The following is a 20,817-nucleotide window of genomic DNA, read 5'->3' as shown; positions in this document are numbered from 1 at the left end:
TCTGTTATCCTATTCCTCCACCAATACCTTTCTGCTACCCTTCTGTTGGTAGATCTGCAACCTCTATGACCCTCTAATATGTGATCAGGAGCTTCTTGCAGCATTTTATTTCTTAGCTTTGCTGGTACCACTACCCATGGCCCCAACTTAGATCCTCTGCATAGCAACCCATCTTCCACACAAAACTGTGACTGCATAAAATATGGCTTACATTCATTACCTGTTCTCTGTGCAGTTTGTCATTACTTTTTCTCATTACCCTTAATACATAATTCTGCTAATTTTCTACTTAAGAAATCCACATTTTCAAGCTAGTTCCCTTGTTTATATGTGAATCATAATTAAATCAAATTCACTTAGTCTTACTGCTAGAGGGACCCTTTAATCCCAACAATCAGTTTAATGTCGCATGATCTGTCATTACTCTAAACTTTTTACCATACAGATAACATTTGAAATGTGTGATTTCATAAATAAGGCTTAACATCTTTTTCTCCATTGTGGAATAATTTCTTTCTGCAGTATTTAGTTGTCTTGATGTGTAAGCTAATGGATGTTATATGCCTTCTACCTTTTGTGGCACCACACAGCAAAGTGCATGGTATGATGCATCACAAGATAAAACAAATTATCTATTAAAATCCAGGAATACCAACATCAAACTTGATGTTAAAGCTTCTATGAGCTCCTCAGAAGCATGCTGGCACTCTTCTGACCACACAAATTTAGTACGCCCTTCTTAACAATTGTGTCAAGGTCTGACAATATCTACAAATCCTAGCACAAACTGGTAGTAACAGTTCATGACTCTTAGGAATGATTGCAACTCCTTTACACATTCTGGTACAGGAAATTCACTTATAGCTCTAATTAATCTCAGTGTCTGTCTTAAACCTATCTTTACTTATTATAAGACCTAGGTAGGCTACCTCTCCCATCACAAAATTACACTTTTCTTTCCTCAGTGTTAACTTCACCAGTTGAAAAATATTTGCACTGCTATAAATGGTCCAAAATTTCTGTGATGTTTGGCTAAGGGTAGATGTCCATTATGGTTTTTCCTTTTAGATGTCTATAATCACTGCAGAACCTATACTTTCATGTTCCATCCACAGATTATTTTTTATTTTATTTTATTTATTTATTTTTTGCATGACAACAATTCTTACCCCCCCCCCCCCCTCCCCCATGCACTATTACTTTCCATCTTTTAGTGGTTGATCACTAAATTGCTCCACAATTTGCTGTAAGTACTAGGTATTCTGTGTGGTTTGTGATAGATTGGTGATTTATTTCTCATGGGTAGGCTGTGCTGTGTAATATGCGTAGCTGGCAATGGCCATTTTGAAAAAAATAAATTCTTAAATTTCAAAGTAAGTTTTCCATCAACGGGACCTGGGGTTCCCGTTAGTGTTTAACACCTTATTCTTTCCTGGTCCTCTAGTTCTCTGATCCTCTCTCTTGATTCACATCATGCTAAGGCTGGTGACAGTTCATCCTTACATGTTTCATTCATCCACATCTGAAACATTTTATACTAGTTGCAAGCACTATCCATTTACCCTGCATTCCAGTTGACAAATCGATCTCCTCACACTCTGCAGCTAACCACACTGCTACGTACAAATCCATTGGACCCCTTGTCTATACATATCTTGACATTTCTATGAGACGCCTTCTTAAAAATGCATCATGTGCCCTCTGCTCAGTTTCTTGAAAAATAATTTCATTGACGGCAGCATCCTTTCCTAATTCACAGGTATATTCATTAATTTTCCTTATCATGTCCATAAATTGTCCCATAGTTTCTGTATTTCTCTTACTTATTACCCTAACTGCTCCTATAGTATCTGGTACTATTTCATTTCATATATGTCTGAATCAACCCTTCCTCAAATTTCATGGCTCTCTTGAGAGCTTATGTATGCCCCATTTTGTCTCAGTTTTGCAACACTGAATAATTCCTTACCAAACTAACTTACATCTCAGCCAGATTTCCAAGGACTCCCACAGAGGACTGCACATTTTTGGTTGCCTCACCAGAAAAAGGAGGAACTAAACTTGTGACTGACAAATCTACACTCGTGCCTGCCCGGCTAGCCGCGCAGTTTAACTTGCTGCTTCCCAAGCGGGAAGGCAAGCCGGTCCCCAGCACGAATCCGCCTGGCAGATTAGTATTGTGGTCTGGTGTGATGGCCAGCTTGTGGGTGGTTTTTAAGGTGGTTTTCCATCCTCCTCAGCTAATGCGGGCTGGTTCCCCTTATTCTGCCTCAGTTACACTATGTTGGTGATTGCTGCACAAACACTGTTTCCACATATGCATTCACCATAACTACTCTACCACACAAATATTTGTGGTTGCACTCATCTGATGTAAGGTGTTCCCAGGGACATCCACTGTGGGCTGAACCACACAATAACCCTCAGTTCAGTGGAGGGTGGTGGTGGGGTGAGTGGACTGCTGTAGCCTGTTGTGGGGTTGTGAACCACTGAGGGCTGTTGTGGGGACAAAGCCTTTCCATTCTTCCTAGGTCCCCGGTTCAATACACTATACACAATACAATCTGCATCGTGATGAAATGATCATGATTCTACCAACCCATGCAGTTCTGTGTTATCCACAGTAATTGTTACCTTTCCTAAAAATGTGCTTACTGCTTCCAGCTCTGATACACCTTTCATCTGTGGGTCTGTTGAAGCCTTGTTCTTGACAACACTCATTTTGAGAACTAACACTCACAAGACAATAAAACAAAATACATTAACTTAATCATTACACAGCATCATGAGCCACCTTTACTCCTGGTATTGCCTAGCCATATTCCTCCAACAGTTACATGTATAAAATTTTATTGCAACTGATTCTGTACATGGTGCTGAGTGCCCCTCATGGTTAAATTGTGCACATCTAACAGGCATTAACCAATTGTGACTTCCATTACCACTGGTTCTCTGCTCGCAATAAAGTCTACTTTACAAAATGCATGGCTGACAAACCTTTTCTTCATGACCAAAATACAATCAGAATTTTTTGACTCATTGTGCCATAGGTTGTAGATTCAGACATTGCACATTATTGCTTGAAGGAACACTGACAGCAATGCCACCATGTTAAATAATGCTTTTTGTGCAGCCACAGGACGTCATGTTATGACTCAAACTGTGCGCAATAGGCCGCATGATGCGCAACTTCATTCCTGACATCCATCATGAGACCCATATTTGCAACCATGACACCATGCAGCACAGTACAATGGGCCCAACAACATGCCAAATGGACTTCTCAGGATTGGCATCACGTTCTCTTCACCAATGAGTGTTGCATATGCCTTCAACCAAACAATAATCAGAGACATGTTTGGAGCCAATGCGGTAGAGCTGAATGCCTTAGACACCCTGTCCAACGAATGCAGCAAGGGGTAGGTTCCCTGCTGTTTTGGGGTGGCATTATGTGGGCCCAACGTTTGCCGCTGGCTGTCATGGAAGGCGCCGTAACAGCTGTATGATATGTGAATGCCATCCTCCAACCAATAATGCAACCAATTTGGCAGCATAACGGTAAGGCATTTGTCTTCATGGATGACAATTCGCATCCTCATCATGCACATCTTGTGAATGACCTCCTTTAGGGTAATGACATTGCTTGACTAGACTGGCCAGCATGTTCTCCAGACATGAACCCTATCAAACATGCCTGGGATGGATTGAAAAGGGCTGTTTATGGATGATGTGACCCAACAAACACTCTGAGGGATCTATGCTGAATCACTGTTGAGGAGTGGGGACAATCTGGACCAACAGTACCTTAGTGAACTTCTGGATAGTATGCCACAATGAATACAGTCATGCATCAATGCAAGAGGATGTGCTACAGGGTATTAGAGTTACCAGTGTCTACAGCAATCTGGATCACCATCTCTGAAGGTCTCTCTGTATGGTGATCCAACATGCAATGTGTGGTTTTCATGAGCAGTAAAAAGGGTGGAAATGATGTTTATGTTGATTTCTGTTCCAATTTTCTGTACAGGTTCCAGAACTCTCAGAACTGAAGTATAGAAAACTTTTTTTGATTAGTATTTATTAATTTCTTCAGTCTCAGTGCTTCTTCACAGTAACTATTCCTTTCTTCACTCTGTTTTCCTTTTCTACATCTTTCTTTTTCTAACCTGTCTATTTTTCACTGTCCTCCTCCCACCTCTATCACAGACAATACAGTTAGCACTTTGCTCATATTAACTCGTGTATGATGTTTTAGCAGTAATTGGTGTCTTGCATATTAGCCTATCTTGCATCTTTAAGCTCACAGGTTTTCAAATGTCATCCACTGTAGTAACAACAATCAGTCTTTCTTTTTCATTCCGTCTGTTATGTCTCCCCTGACCCAGTGTTCTGGGTGACTTTTCCACACTCTCCCCTTTTTTCTAAACATCACCAGTCCTTTTCCTTCACCCCTCTTCCTTGCCCTTGAACCCTTCTGTAAGAAGAAGGAGCTACTGGTCCCGAAAGCTTGCACACATAATACCTTTCATATGTGGGTGCTCCTATTGCCACTTAATGAGCAGATTTCTTTATCTGCCCTATTACATTACATTTTCAAAAATGGATTATTTTCGTTGACAAAACATAATTAGAAAGATATATATTTCAATAAACTAAATAAAAAAATGGCAGTGTCAAATCTCAATGAGGAACCTGTAACTCTTAGCACATAGGATCATGTAGAGGAGGTATGGCTCTAATTTGAAAGAATGGTTGATCATACACTAGATGTATATTTACCCAGTAGAACAGTTCACAATGGGTTGGACACTCCATAGTATACAGTCACAATAAAGAATATTCTAAAGAAACAAAGACAACTCCACAATAAGTGCAAAACGAAGTACAGGACTATAGACAGAGAGATGCCAAATGGAATGCATTTGTCTGTCAAGAGAACAATGTGTAAAGCCTCAATGACTACCATAGTAGAAATTTTTCAGTGATCTTTCTAAATGCAAAAAAAGTCTGGTCATACACAAGGGCTGTTAGTGACATCAAAGTTAGGCTCCAGACAGGAACTGAAACTGAGGGTAACAAAGCAAAAGAAGAAATACTTAATCCATTTTCAAATTTTATTTATTTATTTGTCCATATAAATCTCTTTTTCAGTACATATATTGTACAGGATATTGGACAGAAAACCTTTTTAGCTTTTGGTTTTTCAAATGTCAAACATACATTTTATAAATTTTTATGAAAAATTGGATCTATACAGTTATTAAGTACATAATTTTGAAATACTCTATATTTATAACTTATTTCTACAATTAAAGATACAAATTACTTTTTTTCTTGCATAAGATCACAAGGTACTGTGAGACTGAATAGTAGCAGTTTTTCAGAAGGTAGGAGGTCACAGATTTTTTAAAGCTTTGTAGACCAGGAAGAGATTTTATATGTCTTGGTAATCTGTTGTAAAGTTTTGTTCCTGCATTATATACACCTTTTTGGCATAATGTGGTGTTACAATGATTAACATGTAAATTATTGTCTGACCTGGTACTGTAATGATGGACACTTTTGTTTTGAGGAAAAAGGTTTTCTTTTCTCAGTATGCTTTTTTTGACATGCGTGACTATTTCCAGTATATAAATGCAGGGAAAGGGTGATCTTTAGATCTTTAAGGAAAGGTTTGCATGATTTTCTGCTACTCGCTTGTTTCATTATTCTTATAATTGCCTTTTGTTTCCTGAAAACTTTTATGGCCTGATGTACATTTCCTCAGAAAATGATACCATATTTCAGTATTGAATGTACACAAGGAAAGTATACAGCTCTAACTCTTTCTGCACTATTACTGTTGCAGAGAATTCTTACTACATAGCTCATTTTTGCTCGTTTTGAATTTAGAGATGTGATATGAGTGCTCCATTTAAGATTTTCCTGGATATGAATCCCAAGAAATTTAGTTTCATTGGCAGCACTAATGTTTTGGTTGTCTATACATATTACAGGTTGTGCTGGATTTTTATTTTGATCAGTGTGGAAATTCATGAGTACCGTTTTTTGGGGATTAACTATTAGTCTGTTTCTGGTAAACCATACAGACACTCCTTTTGTAATATCTTTTGCAGATGCAGTAAGAGTTTATTCTTCATTCCCTTCAATAAATAGACAGGTGTCATCTGCAAACAGTACAGGTTCAGAATCCCTAATGTTTGATGGGGAATCATTAATGTAGACCAAAAACAGAAAGGGACCTAAAATGGAGCCCTGCAGAACACTGTGACTTAGTCCACATGGTTCTGAAACGTGTACCTGGAGTTCATTTCCTTCCATGTACTCAATTTCAGTTACCTGAGAGTGATATTCCAAATATGATTTAATCCACTGATTTGGCACACCTCTTACACTATACCATTCAAGTTTCCTCAGGAGTATAGAATGGTTAATCACATCAAAAGCTTTTGTTAGGTCCAAGAATAAACCTGAGATATTTCTGTGGTTGTCCACCGCATTTAAGACATGGTTTATCAGACTGAAAGTGGCAATTTCAATTGATTTCTGTGGTCTGAAGCCATGTTGACTTCCAGCAATAATATTATTCTTGTTGAAGATTGTAATTAGTTTTGAAAGGAACACTCTTTCAATAATTTTCGAAAACCCTGACAATAGAGACACAGGCCTATAGTTACCCATACATTGATGATCACCTTTTTTATATAGGGGTGTTACTTATGCCATTTTCAGTTGCTGAGGGAAGACACCACATGATAAGGATGAATTGCGTATGTCCAATAAAGGTGAAAGTATTTGTCTTGCTGTTATTTTTATAATATAATCTTGAATATCATCAATACCAGTTGAATACTTACTCTTCAGTGAATTAATGGTATTTAGGAGCTCTGTTGGGCTTACTGGATTGAGGAATATGGATATATTACTTATTTCAATAGATGAAAGTTCTTTCCATGTTGTATTAGGTGGATTAGCAAATTTTTCCTTCACTAATTTTCCAGCAACAGTTACATAGTAAGAATTGAAACTGTTTGCAACTGCCCTAGGGTCAGTGACATTCTTGTCATCATGTAATATCACAATATTTTTGTGATTTGTCTTCTTCCCCATAAGATCCTGCACAGCTTTCCACATGGACTAAGTTTTATTGGATGACTTCATAATATATTTGTCATTTTCCTTAATTTTTGCCTCCTTTATGACATGTTTCAAAACTAGCTTGTATTTTTTGAAATAAATTAATAAATTCTGGACTGCTGTGAATTTTTGACTGCAGAAAAAGTTCCCACTTCCTTTTACAGATACTCTGATGCCTGGTGTAATCCTGTTTTTGAATCTATCTGTGCTTTTGGAAATCACTTTCCTTTGTGGATAAGCTATGTCAAAATTATGCTTGAAAATGTTCAAGTAATTTTCCATCTTTTCATTGGCATTAGAGGTATCATATACTTCCCTCCAAGATTGTTCACTAATTAGGTACTGGGAGTATTTGATATTTTCCTACTTTAAATCCTTTTATGGATAACATTTTCTTTACTCGTTGAAATTTGATTTACAGGTATGGTCAGTAATTGCAAAAGGTGGTCACTATAGCTGGTATCAAAGTTTTTGATGTACACTTGTCAATGTTTACACATACCTGATCAAGGAGAGTGACACTAGTTTTTGTTACTTGTGTTGGAGAGCTAACAGTCAGACAAAGATTGTAGGCTTTTATAATATTTAAAAATGTTTCCCTGTGAGGGCTATGGCTCAGAAAGTCAGTATTAAAATCACCACATAGTACCACTGTTTTCACAGTTGCCTTAAGTTTGCCTAAAGCAAGGTCCAATTTTTTGAAAAAAAAAAAAATGAAAATAAAAAAAATAAACACACACACACACACACACACACACACACACACACACACACACACACACACACACACACACTTATATTGCTAACAGGAGACCTCTACGCACATAAAATAATAGTTTTTTCAGACATTAACTCAGCAGCTGAGATTTCAAAGTCTCTCTCACAGCCAAGTTTGCAAACAGATGCTGTACTCTTATAATCTACATTTTCTTTTACATATATACGAGTTCCCCCATGTTTTGATTCCATTCTACAAAAGCAGTTAGCAAGGTTGAAATGCAATATTTTTTTAAGTACTGAAAATACTCATTTTATAACCAGTGCTCACAAAAACATAACACTGAAACATCTTTCCATTCACTATTGAGGAGTATATTTATTTCATCAACTTTGTTTGTTAATGACTGTACATTCCGGTGCACAATCTTCAGCCTATATTTGCAATTTAATTCTGGATCACATTTTTTGTGATACCATCTACTTCCCTAAAAAATGTCTTTTGCCCTTTTTGTAAGACATCACCTCTTTTTTTAAGACCCATTTGTCCAAAGTAGTTTGAACTGCTTCTATATTATGCCTACTGTGACTCAAATTTGCTAGACGACAGATTTCTTCAACCAAAAATTGTTTCCCACTGTGATTTAAATGTAGGCCATGGGTGGTGTGCACGGACCTATCTAACAAGCTTACATTTATTAAGTTCACATACAGAAACTTTTTGCATACAGCATCTATCTCTTTGTTTACTCTTTCTATTAATTTAGTTACACATGGCTAAGGAGGTAGGTCATATCTGTGTGGTTGATTTACAACAGCTACATTTGTGTTGCCTAATTTGGGTTGCACACTCTCATGAACAGTGATGAGTTCACTACCTTTATCCCTTGCAACATAAATTCGCACCTGCACAAATTACGACTCTGCAAAGGCTGCTCCTGGTCTGACAAAGGCTTGGACACTTGCGTTAGTTTGTGTATCTGTTACCTTTTCTGCTATCTGGCGTCCATGATTATCAGGAAAATCAACACTTTTTGTTCTTTTTTGCACACTTGAGGCCAGTTGATTGATTTTTTAATCACATTTCATTGTTTAGGATTAGACATGCGTGAAAAATTTACAGTGTACGGCTGTTGTTGTTTGTAATTATTATCTGGACGCATATGTTTCTGAATGACATTGTTTGTGGAATCACGTTTGTCATTATAACTATTTGATGCACTTACTTTATTATTTACAAGTTTTTTGCTGGTTTCCACAGTCGTTCTTCTTTTGATTACATCACTTGTAGCCGATATTTCTTCCAGGTTCAGACGATGCTCTGTTTGTTGTGTTTTACAGCCAAGATGTTGCAGCTGTTTCTCCAATAAGGCTACAGTCCTTTTAAGTTCACTAATTTCACTGTTTTTTGCAGTTAAAATGAGACGAAAATCATCGCAATGTTTACATATGGATGTTACTGAATTTGCATTTGCCACGGTTTTTTCACTAGATTTTGATCTTGTAATGATTTTTGCTTTACCTTGGCAGCAGTAACATTTTATAGGTCAAACAATGATACTTTTATTGCACTGAATACATAAAGACTCATTCTTTTTTACATTTTTCGCAGAACTCGATTTTTGTGAACATTTTTTCACCGCCATCTTGCCATATGTTAAGTATGTTTAAAGATGGTATAAAAAAATCAGCCCTTTGTCTTTAATAGCTTTTAACCAATGTGTAACAGAACATAAAAAAAGTGAACTTCAGGGAAATGCAAGTTAAAATTGAAACTTGTTTCTCTACCTTCCCCACATAACAGTAATGCAGCACAGTTCCATATTCACCTTGTTTCATTGCTCTTTTACAGACAAAAACACAGGAAAACTGTCCCACTTTAATTTTTGTTTCTCTGAAAAGATTAATGAAATAGATATTAGTGTCAGTGGTGTTGAGAAAGAGCAAAACTGTAAAAATTTAACAAAGCTCCAGGATCTCCTGATTTTGCAGCTGAGTTAGCACGTCTTTTAACTACAACCTCTCACAGATAATTCAAACAAAAACCTATGCCCAGTAGTTGGAAGAAAGCATAGGTCACACCCATTTACAAGGAGAGTGATAAAAGTGAGCCATAAAACTACCATCCAGTATCCTTGGTATCGATTTGTTCTAGAATCTTACAACATACTCAGAGCTCATGTATAATGTGATATCTCATACAGAATGATCTCCTCCCTGCCTACCAGCATGGATTCCAGAAACAATGGTCATGTGAAATCCATCTCACACTTTTCTCACATGACATACTCAAAACTTCAGATCCAGACAGCCAGGTAGATGCAGTATTTCTTGATTGCAAAAAGTATCTGACTCAGTATCACATCCATGCATATTATCAAAAGTATGATCACATGGGATATCAAGCAAAATTAGAGACTGGATTGAAAATTTCTTGGCAGGAAGGCTGCAGCAAGTTATCCTGAATGCAGAGTCATTGGCAGATGTAAAAGTAACTTCAAGTGCTTCCCAAGGAAGCATGTTGGGACTCCTGCTGTTCATTTTGTATATTAATGCCTTTATGGGCAATATTAATAGCAACCTTAGACTTTTTGCAAATGATGCAGTTATGTACAATGAAGTGCTGATAGAAAGGTGCTATATAAGTATTCAATCAGAATTTAATAAGATTTCAAAGTGGTTCAAGATTAGCAACTTCCTTTAAATGCTCTGAAATGTAAAATTGCCTCCCCTGCCTCTCCCAACAAAAAAGGAGGGTTCTATGACTATAGTACCAGTGGCTCATGTTTGGAATCTGGAATATGTCACCTTGCATAAATACTTTATTCACTTTTCTTTGTTTTTTTGTGGGTATAATTGAATGATCACAAAGACTCAGTTCTGGATAAAACAAGTGGTACACATTGGTTTATTGGTAGAATACTGGGGAAGTGAAATCAATCTACAATGGAGATTGCTTACAAATCACTCATGTGACCCATACAAGAATGTTACTCAAGTGTGCGGTTCACATACCACACAAGGCTAATAGCGTATTTTGAATATATGCAGAGAATGGCATTGTGAATGGTCACAAATTTCTTTGATACATGTGAGAGCGTCACAGAGACACTGAAGACTCTAGGAGAAGGCCTTGTTATAAAGTTTCAAGAACTGGTTTTAAATTATGACTCCATGAATATACCACACCTCCTAGGTATCTATCCCATAGGGATCTTGAGGACAATATTAGATTAATTACAGCATGGAGAGAGATACTTAAACAGTAATATGTCCTACGTTGCATAAGTGAATGGAATGGAAAAAAACCTAATAACTGATAGACTGGGACACCCCCTCTATCATGCATTTCACTGTGATTTGCAGAGTGTAGATGTAGACCAGTTTAATACGAAATAGCTCCAAAATACTAACATGAATTCTTTACAGACGAATGGAAAAACTAGTAGAAGCCGACCTCGGGGAAGATCAGTTTGGATTCCGTAGAAATACTGGAACACGTGAGGCAATACTGACCTTGCGACTTATCTTAGAAGAAAGATTAAGGAAAGGCAAACCTACGTTTCTAGCATTTGTAGACTTAGAGAAAGCTTTTGACAATGTTGACTGGAATACTCTCTTTCAAATTCTAAAGGTGGCAGGGGTAAAATACAGGGAGCGAAAGGCTATTTACAATATGTACAGAAACCAGAGGGACATGAAAGGGAAGCAGTTGTTGGGAAGGGAGTAAGACAGGGTTGTAGCCTCTCCCCGATGTTATTCAATCTGTATATTGAGCAAGCAGTCAGTGAAGGAAACAAAAGAAAAATTCGGAGTAGGTATTAAAATCTATGGAGAAGAAATAAAAATTTTGAGGTTCGCTGATGACATTGTAATTCTGTCAGAGACAGCAAATGACTTGGAAGAGCAGTTGAATGGAATGGACAGTGTCTTGAGAGGAGTATATAAGATGAACATCAACAAAAGCAAAATGAGGATAATGGAATGTAGTCGAATTAAGTCGGGTGATGCTGAGGGAATTAGATTAGAAAATGAGACACTTAAAGTAGTAAAGGAGTTTTGCTATTTGGGGAGCAAAATAACTGATGATGGTCGAAGTAGAGAGGATATAAAATGTAGACTGGCAATGGCAAGGAAATCGTTTCTGAAGAAGAGAAATTTGTTATCATCGAGTATAGATTTAAGTGTCAGGAAGTCTTTTCTGAAAGTGGTTGTATGGAGTGTAGCCATCTATGGAAGTGAAACATGGACGATAAATAGTTTGGACAAGAAGAGAATAGATGCTTTGGAAATGTGGTGCTACAGAAGAATGCTGAAGATTAGATGGGTGGATCACATAACTAATCAGGAGGTATTGAATACAATTGGGGAGAAGAGGAGTTTGTGGCACAACTTGACCAGAAGAAGGGATCAGTTGGTAGGACATGTTCTGAGGCATCAAGGGATCATCAATTTAGTACTGGAGGGCAGCGTGGAGGGTAAAAATCGTAGAGGGAGACCAAGAGATGCATACACTAAGCAGATTCAGAAGGATGTAGGTTGCAGTAGATACTGGGAGTTGAAGAAGCTTGCACAGAATAGAGTAGCATGGAGAGCTGCATCAAACCAGTCTCAGGACTGAAGACAAATACTACAACAACAGATGAGATATGATCACCTGAGTTACTCAGTATTTCAGTGAAGTGGTGCAGCAAGAGAATTCATATATAACCATCACTGTTGTCTTTTGTGTGTATCAATCATAAGTTAATTCGTTGTTATCACCTGTCAGGTAAGTTACATGTTTTAGGAAGTGTTCTTGTTGACATAGGCAGTTCCAACATTGTTTCCCACATCCTGCCAAATAATCCAAGTTCCTCACAGATGAGGAAATTATGTCAGAGCAGCTATGAATGGATGACAAACAGTTCCTGTATGAGAAAGTTGAGAAGCTGACAATGTTGAAATTAGTGAGGATGTTATTGATTCATATGTGTCTGCCTCTTTAAGTGATAAATCTTCAAATTCACTTGTTACTAAAGACTGCAATGTGAGCAAATATGGGCAGATTGAATGACAGTTAAAACCAGTTAGTGATAGGGGAAGACTCGAAAGCCATAACACAAATTCTTATGTCAGCAAATACTCCATTGGAAATTCTGTCAGTATTTTGATGATAAACTGATCTATGCCATCATTATACACACTACTCTGTGCACATGAAGAATATTCATGTTTGACAGATCTCATGACACACAAGATACTAACTGCGTGTTCATGAATGCCTTTTTGGATCTCCTAATACGAGAGTTGGAACTTAAATAGTGGTAACTATTTATTCACAACTGATACATAATAGTTACATGTTTGCATCTGTTACTGTCCTTCAAAGTAGTCACCAGTGTTGTGTAGAACCCATTGTCAGCAATGTGGATGGCATAGTCTGCTGTTTTGTTGATGGTGCAAATGGAGCAGTCTAAAGTTATGGTGATTCTCGTGTACAACTGTGATGGTATTATCCTAACACATTACGTTCCTCCATGGCTGACCGTCAGTGCATAGTGTTACTGTTCATTTTTGGAGCTTCACCTGTGAACAGCTTTGCCAAAGAAGTGGTGACACTTCCTGCGCAACCCACCCATCATTTTGCATGACAATGTGCTGGCACATACAATGCAAACTGTGACTGCTCTGTTCAGTCGATGGGACTGGGAAGAACTGTACCATCCACCATACTCACCGGGCTTAAGTCCTTGTGACTTTTATTTGAATATGAAGATGAAGGAACCACTTTTTAGTATTCGCTTCATAACTGTTCCAGAGATCTGACAGGCAGTAGACCTCTCCGTTCGCACCATCAACACAACAGGCTCTGCTAATGGTATACTATGCCTTCCGTATCACTGGCAATGGGTTCTACACAATGCTGGTGACTACTTTGAAGGACAGCAACAGGTGCATACTTGTAACTATTTGGTATCAGTTGTGAATAAATAGTTGCCACTATTTAAGTTCCACCTCTCGTATATGCAGTAACTTACTAAACTTCCCACTTCCATTTCAGAGGTTTGTGAGATGTACACTATCTGATCAAAAGTATCCAGACACCACCAAAATCACATGTTTTTCGTATTAGGTGCGTTGTGCTGTCACCTGCTGCCAGGTACTCTATATCAGTGACTTCATTAGTCATTAGACATTGTGAAAGAACAGAATGGGTTGCTCCTCAGAACTCAAGTACTTCAAACATGGTCAGGTGATTGGGTGTGACTTGCATCATACGTCAATAAGTGAGATTTCCACACTCCTAAACATCCCTTGGTCCACTGTTTCTGAAGTGGTAATGAAGTGGAAACTTGAAAGGACATGTACAGCACAAAAGCATACAGGCTGACCTCATCTGTTGACTGACAGAGACCGCTGACAGTTGAAGAGGGTTGTAATGGGTAATAGACAGACATCTATCCAGACCATCACACAGGAATTCTAAACTGTATCAGGATCCTATGACAGGCAGGAGGTGAGAAAACTTGGATTTCATGGTCAAGTGTCTGCTTATAAGCCACACATCAAGCCAGTAAATGACAAATAATGCCTCACTTAGTGTAAAAAGTGTAAACATTGGATGATTGAACAGTGGAAAAATGTTGTGTGGATTTACAAATCAAGTTACACAAAGTGTCAGTCCGATGGCAGGCTGGCAAATGCCCAGTGAACATCATCTGCCAGCATGTGTAGCTCCAACAGTAAAATTCGTAGGTGGTGGTGTTATGATGTGGTTGTGTTTTTCAAGGAAGGGGCTTGTACCCCGTGTTGTTTTGTATGGAACTATCACAACACAGGTCTATACTGATAATTTAACCACCTTCTTACTTCCCACTGTTGAAGAGCAATTTGGGGATGTTGACTGCATCTTTCAACATGATCAAGCACCTGTTCATAATGCATGACCTGTAGTGGAGTGGTTACATGACAACAACATCCCTGTAATGGACTGGAAGCACAGAGGCCTGACCTGAAACCTATAGAACACCTTTGTGATGTTTTGTAATGCCGACTTTGTGCCAGGCCTCATCAACAAACGTCAATACCTCTCCTCAGTGCAGCACTCCATGAAGAATGGGCTGCCAGTTCCCAAGAAACCTTCCAGCACCTGACTGAATGTATGCCTGTGAGAGTGGAAGCTGTGATCGAGGCTATGGGTGGGCCAACACCATATTGAGTTCCACCATTACCAATGGAGTGCACCATGAACTTTTTAGTCATTTTCAGCCAGGTGTCTGGATACTTTTTATCACATAGTGTAGGTGGGTCTGATGTATTTTCAGTAACTATGCCATATACAATAACTTTTTTTACTTTGTTATACTCATTTTGATGATGCAAACACTAGAGACAAGTGGAAAAAGGCTGACAAGTTAGTTGATGTGTGTGAACTTATTACACCATAGCAGCCTGGCTCCAGCTGCCAGATACTGTGGTCTCATGTGTGTGAGTTGCATTTATGTGTGTGTGTGTTGTGTGTGTGTGTGTGTGTGTGTGTGTGTGTGTGTATGTATGTCTGAAGTCTATTTTTGATGAAGGTTTTGCTGGCCAAAAGCTTATTTGTGGCAGTTTTTTTGTTGTACCTATCTGCGACTCAGCATCTCCACTATATGGTGAGTGGTAACGTCCCTTTTCATAATGTACAAAGAATGACAGTTTTTGTAAATGAAATGGCTTAGACTATATAAATCATCTAGTAAGTGATACAAAATAGTTTTATGCCACTATATGTACAGTGATGTTACAGAAGAGAATAGCAACAGCCTATTTTCAATATGAATTCTTCAAATAACTTATTTTTATGATTTTGCACACAGCGTTGTAAAGTATTGTCATCTGGTTAGGTGACTATTTTCTTATAGTTCTTCTGTGACCAGAAAAGTTTTGATTTATGGAGTACTGGATGCACCACCATCATCATAATTGAAAAAGTTTCTTCATTTCTAAAAGAGCATGAAATTGGCTTTATTTTGTTTCTGTAAGTAGAAAATCCTCAAGGTAATTCATTAATCACAGCTATCATACAATCAAACCTAAACGTTAAAGGGGAAATAGTGACAAAACATAGACCTGCACATATAATGTTGTCTTTTAAATATCTTCTGACATTTTAATATTGACAATGAAAGAAGCCATATGATGAATTTTTATTTAACTGTGTTGGTTAAAAATCTCTTAATTTAATTAAATATGTCTTTTACAGGGGACTAAGCACACAACATATCTCAGTTCTATCTGGGGCCCAACTTGTAATGACAGGGATAAAATAGTAAACTTAAGTTTGCTGCCTGAGCTGGATATTGGTGATTGGCTGGTATTTGAGAATATGGGTGCTTATAATTTGCAGGTGGCATCTCCTTTTAGTGGCTTTCCCACCCCAGTGGTGTACACAGTGATTGATGAACAAGGCTGGTGAGTAACATTTTTCATTAAAAATTAGTAGTGGTGTCTGATATATTTATGCACATGCCTAGCTCTTCAAACAGTTTCTGTTATTTATAAGTCAAATCTGTCTCCAGGACATTGCTCAAAAACAAGCATCCAATGACAGAAACTCATTTTGTCATTGGAAACAAGCCAGCAAACCTGCCTCTGGGGACTGGCAGTGACATCATTAATGGCAGAGCTACCTTCTGATGTTTGGTTGTGAAGCATGACATACCTTCTTCCACTGTGCTTTCACGTTTTGTATATTAATCTATTAAGATGGAACAATACAATTACAAGAAGTATTACATTCTTGTTGATATGGAATGTTACAGATAAGTAAAATTTGTACCATTTGTGTGCTTCATGAATGACAGAAAGCATTTATTGTGCTCATCTTCTGTGCAAAGTCACGTTAATACCTACATCAACAGCCGTTCATTCCTTGGGCGTATGTTAACATCTCATTTCAAAAAAACTCAAATGCATACACAAACATTTTTTATGGTCTGGATCAGTGGCATGGCATGGTTGTATAGGTTTCGGAGACTCTGCAGTTATTACAGGGAGACAAAAGAGTACAATAAACAATAATTTAAACAAATGAAACAAAATGCCTCAAATAAAACAACAGCTACTACTACTACTACTACTACCACTACTACCACTACCACCGCCACTAATAATAATAATAATAATAACTAACTTGTTCAAGAAGCGATGACAAATTTGTGGAACCCCAGAAGCAAGAGAAGAAGCACTTATATTTTCTTGTACACAAGTGCAATGCACCTAGAACTGCGTGGCCACCACTGTTGGCTCTTAATTGTCGTATGTTTCTCAAAACAGTTGTTATTTTGTCATGGCAAGCAGTTATACTGACAGATTTTGACTGAAGAACATTAAAGAGATGATCAACATAAAGCAAGCACCCTCGGTAGAAGCAAAGCAAGTACACAAACTTAGGATCATCCATCTGTCGTTTTATTCCCACTGCACAGTTCAAAGATTCTGGGCCCCACTGAGAGTCTGTATCATCAAATATATAATTAAAAACACTATATAGCCCTGAGAAATGACTAGATGTTCTTGAAACTTCCCTGGAACGAAAGTTCCAGTGAGTATTGCTTGCAGGTGGCAGTTTAAATCCTTTCTCAGTTAGCAATACAGTTCGTTTTGATGATTTGCTGAAAAACGAATGGAATGCAGTAAGATCACTTACAAACTTGTGTACTTGTCGAATGATTTTGGAGGCATGTAACAGTACCAAATTCAGTTGGTGTGCATAACAATTAATAAACAGCGCATAGGGACAGAACTGCTTCACCAATTGTTGTACTCCTCTTTCTCTGCCTGCCATTACTGAAGCACCATCATAATATGTTTGACTAACCACTTTTCCTTCCACATTCCATTCTTTCAATACTGCATGAATAATGTTTGACAAACCTTCAGCAGTTTTATCTCCAGAAACATCACAAAATCCAGTGAATCTTTCCTCAATTTTGTCTGCAATACAGTACCTGAATATTATACTCATTTGACTCTTGCATGACATGTCTAATGTTTCATCAGCCTGAATCAAAAAGAAAAATTGCAGTTCTGAATTTCAGATTTTATTTTCTCATTAACTGCCAAAGTTATCATTTCTATTACATCATTCTGTATGTCTGGAGAAGTTCCTTTAAAGGTTGAAGATGGTGACAGATGGTCTTGGATTAACTGCTCGAGCTAGTAATCCAACAATAGTTACCTTTGTTGCTGGAGGATTCATCTTCTCAATGGCCGCAAAAGGCTAGTTCTTGTTTACAAAGAAATACAATTGCCTGAATAAGATGAGCCAATACTCTCCTGCTGGATGCAACTTGTTTGTTGTATTTTATTGGTGTCAGACGAGTGGCTTCGGAAAGGGCGTGCTCAATTCTACTTTTGCCCAATAACTGAAATGATTCTTTGTTCTGCAAGTGACATTTTGATATCTGATGCTTTTGTGCTTTCCTGTCAAAGTTCTTTATTGTACAAATGCCCTCATTGCATCATTCCTTTTTACCAGCAAACGGAAGACATATATAACAATATAATCTGGTATTAACTGCATTTGCAGTCAGCCAATCATACTTTTCGTACCAGGCTGTCTGAAAAGTGCGTTTTTGTTTGGCTTCACTTAAAACTACACTGAGTATAGGAGTAGGCCATTTGTCCTTCAGTTCACACTTTATTTCGTACGTTATTGTAGAGAAAGGCGTTTTTAATAAAAATTCTATAAAGTGTTCAGTTGCTGGCTCACTCATGTTGGTGACACAATGAAAATATATACTAAAATCACACAGCCAGCATAGAAGCACCAGAGACTAGTCTCAATAACTGCTAGCAATTGCAGTGCACTGGCTTTTGTGGAAGGGGAAGTGGAGGGGAGCCGAGAATGCCACTAACACAGCCAGGTAAGGGAAGGGAGGCGGAGACTGAGAGCAGTCGAGTCTCAAGCAGGCAGATACACCAATACTCAGGGTGTGGCGGCGCGGGCTACAAAACTGATGTATTCACACATTTAGTGCTCTTAGTAGAAAGTTGTTCATATTTTTGTTATGAATTACTATTGCATCTTTTGTATGCACGAGTACAGGGGAGACAAAGTCTCAAAGTCTCCCCTCACGCTACACCACTGGTCTGGATACAACACTTTGGTCACATATAGCATATCTGTAGGATGTGTCTACTTGGATCTTGTGTACTAATCTAATATTGTTACAGCAGAATCTTATATTTTTATAGTGCCTTTCAGAAATATCATAAATAAATGCTGAACATTGCAGTATTCGACATAATATGCCATACAGAGCATTGCACAAGACTGAATTCATAATGTGATTTTGATTACATTTATACTTTGAATGTGCATTTTGTTCAACTACTAGAGCACTGTTTGTGAAAAATTTTGTGTACTGTACACTGTGACTTGATTCTTGAAACTTAATTGAAAAACTGAATCATAAATCTTCATATGTCCTATAGTCCATAAACCTACTGATTATTTTAGACACACAGTTCATTTAAAAATATCGTTTTGAAAATACTGCAAGTAACTGGGTAAAGCTCTTATTTGAACTACATGCATTCATTCATTCTGATTCCAGTATCTGAAGGATAATAAATGACCATTGGATTTGAATGCAGTGCAGTTCAGAATCAATTGCAATAGCTCAGTGATATCCAGGTCCTCAAATGACACATGTATTTTATTGTCAAACAATGGAACACCCAGGATGGAATGTAACAATATTATGAGAACGAAAGTTGCTAGTCACAATATGGCAGAGATGCTGAGTCACAAATAGATACAACAAAAAGATTTTCACTCTTTAAGTCCAGCCAGTGGCCTTCGTTAACAATAGACACACATACGTACACACAAACGCAACTCAATGCACATGGCTGCAGTCTCAGGCAACTAAAATCACACTGTGAGCAGCAGCACCAGTGCACAGTGCATGATGGGAGTGGTGACTGGGTGGACTGGGTGGGGGAAAGGAGGAGGCTGGGGCGAGGAGGGAGAGGGATAGTATGGTGGGGATGGTGTGCTGTGGGTTGGGTGGCAGATGGGGTAGAGGTGGGGGACAGGGCGGAGGGAGGGAAGAGGAGTGGAAAAGGAGAGAAATAAATAAATAAAAAGACTGGGTGTAGTGGTGGAATGATGGCTGTGTACTGTGTACTGCTGGAAGGGAGAAGGATAGGGGCTGGATGGGTGAGGACAGCGACTAATGAAGGTTGAGGCCAGGATGGTTATGGGAATGTAGGATGTACTGCAATTCAAAAAAGCAGGTGTTGATGGTAAGGATCCATATGACACAGGCTGGGAAGCAGTCATTGAAATGAAGGATATAATTTTTGGTAGCATGTTAAGCAACAGAGAGGTCCACTTGTTTCTTGACCAAAGTTTGTCAGTGGTCATTCATGTGGACAGACAACTTGTTGGCTGTCATGCCTAAATAGAATGTGGTTGCAGCTTATCTTGTAAACCACATGACTGGTTTCACAGGAAGCCCTGCCTTTGATGGAATAGGAGATGTTAGTGACCGGACTGGAGTAGATGGTGGTGCGAAGATGTATGGGCCAGGTCTTGCATCTAGGTCTATTACAGGGGTATGAGCCATGAGATAAGGGATTGGGAGCAGGGGTTTTGTAAGGATGGACAAGTATATTGTGCAGGTGTGTTCGACGGCAGAATACGCCTGTGAAAGGGCTGGGAAGGATAGTGGGTAGGACATTTCCCATTTCAGGGTACAACAAGAGGTAATCACAACCCTGGTGGAGAATGTAATTCAGTTGCTACAGTCCTGGGTGGTACTGAGTTACAAGGGGAATGCTCCTCTGTGGCCAGACGGTGAAGCTTTGGGAGGTGGAGGGAGACTGGAAAGATAAGACATGGGAGATTTGTTTTTGTACCAGGTTGGGAGGATAATTATGGTCAGTGAAGGCTTCAGTGAGAAACTTGGTATATTTCAAGAGGGATTG

The 20,817-nt window shown here is 38.4% G+C and overlaps 1 protein-coding gene across 2 annotated transcripts in view; it reads left to right on the top strand.

The window, feature by feature from the left end:
- LOC126278699 (ornithine decarboxylase-like) overlaps positions 1 to 16,632 on the top strand; it is a 117,828-nt gene extending 101,196 nt beyond the window's left edge. Inside the window, exons 8-9 of one of the 2 annotated variants that reach the window (XM_049978970.1) lie at positions 16,226 to 16,290; positions 16,398 to 16,632. In XM_049978970.1, coding sequence (XP_049834927.1) covers positions 16,226 to 16,290; positions 16,398 to 16,515 — 183 coding nt within the window. In that variant the 3' untranslated portion in view covers positions 16,516 to 16,632. Of the gene's footprint in view, positions 1 to 16,081; positions 16,291 to 16,397 lie in introns of both variants that reach the window. The other variant, XM_049978968.1, reaches the window with a different exon arrangement.
- The last annotated feature ends 4,185 nt before the right edge of the window (positions 16,633 to 20,817 follow it).

Source organism: Schistocerca gregaria, chromosome 6 (genome assembly GCF_023897955.1).
Source record: "Schistocerca gregaria isolate iqSchGreg1 chromosome 6, iqSchGreg1.2, whole genome shotgun sequence".
NCBI classification, from domain to species: Eukaryota; Metazoa; Arthropoda; class Insecta; order Orthoptera; family Acrididae; genus Schistocerca; species Schistocerca gregaria.
Note: the sequence above shows the minus strand (reverse complement) of the source record. Positions and strands in the feature narration are given on the sequence as shown.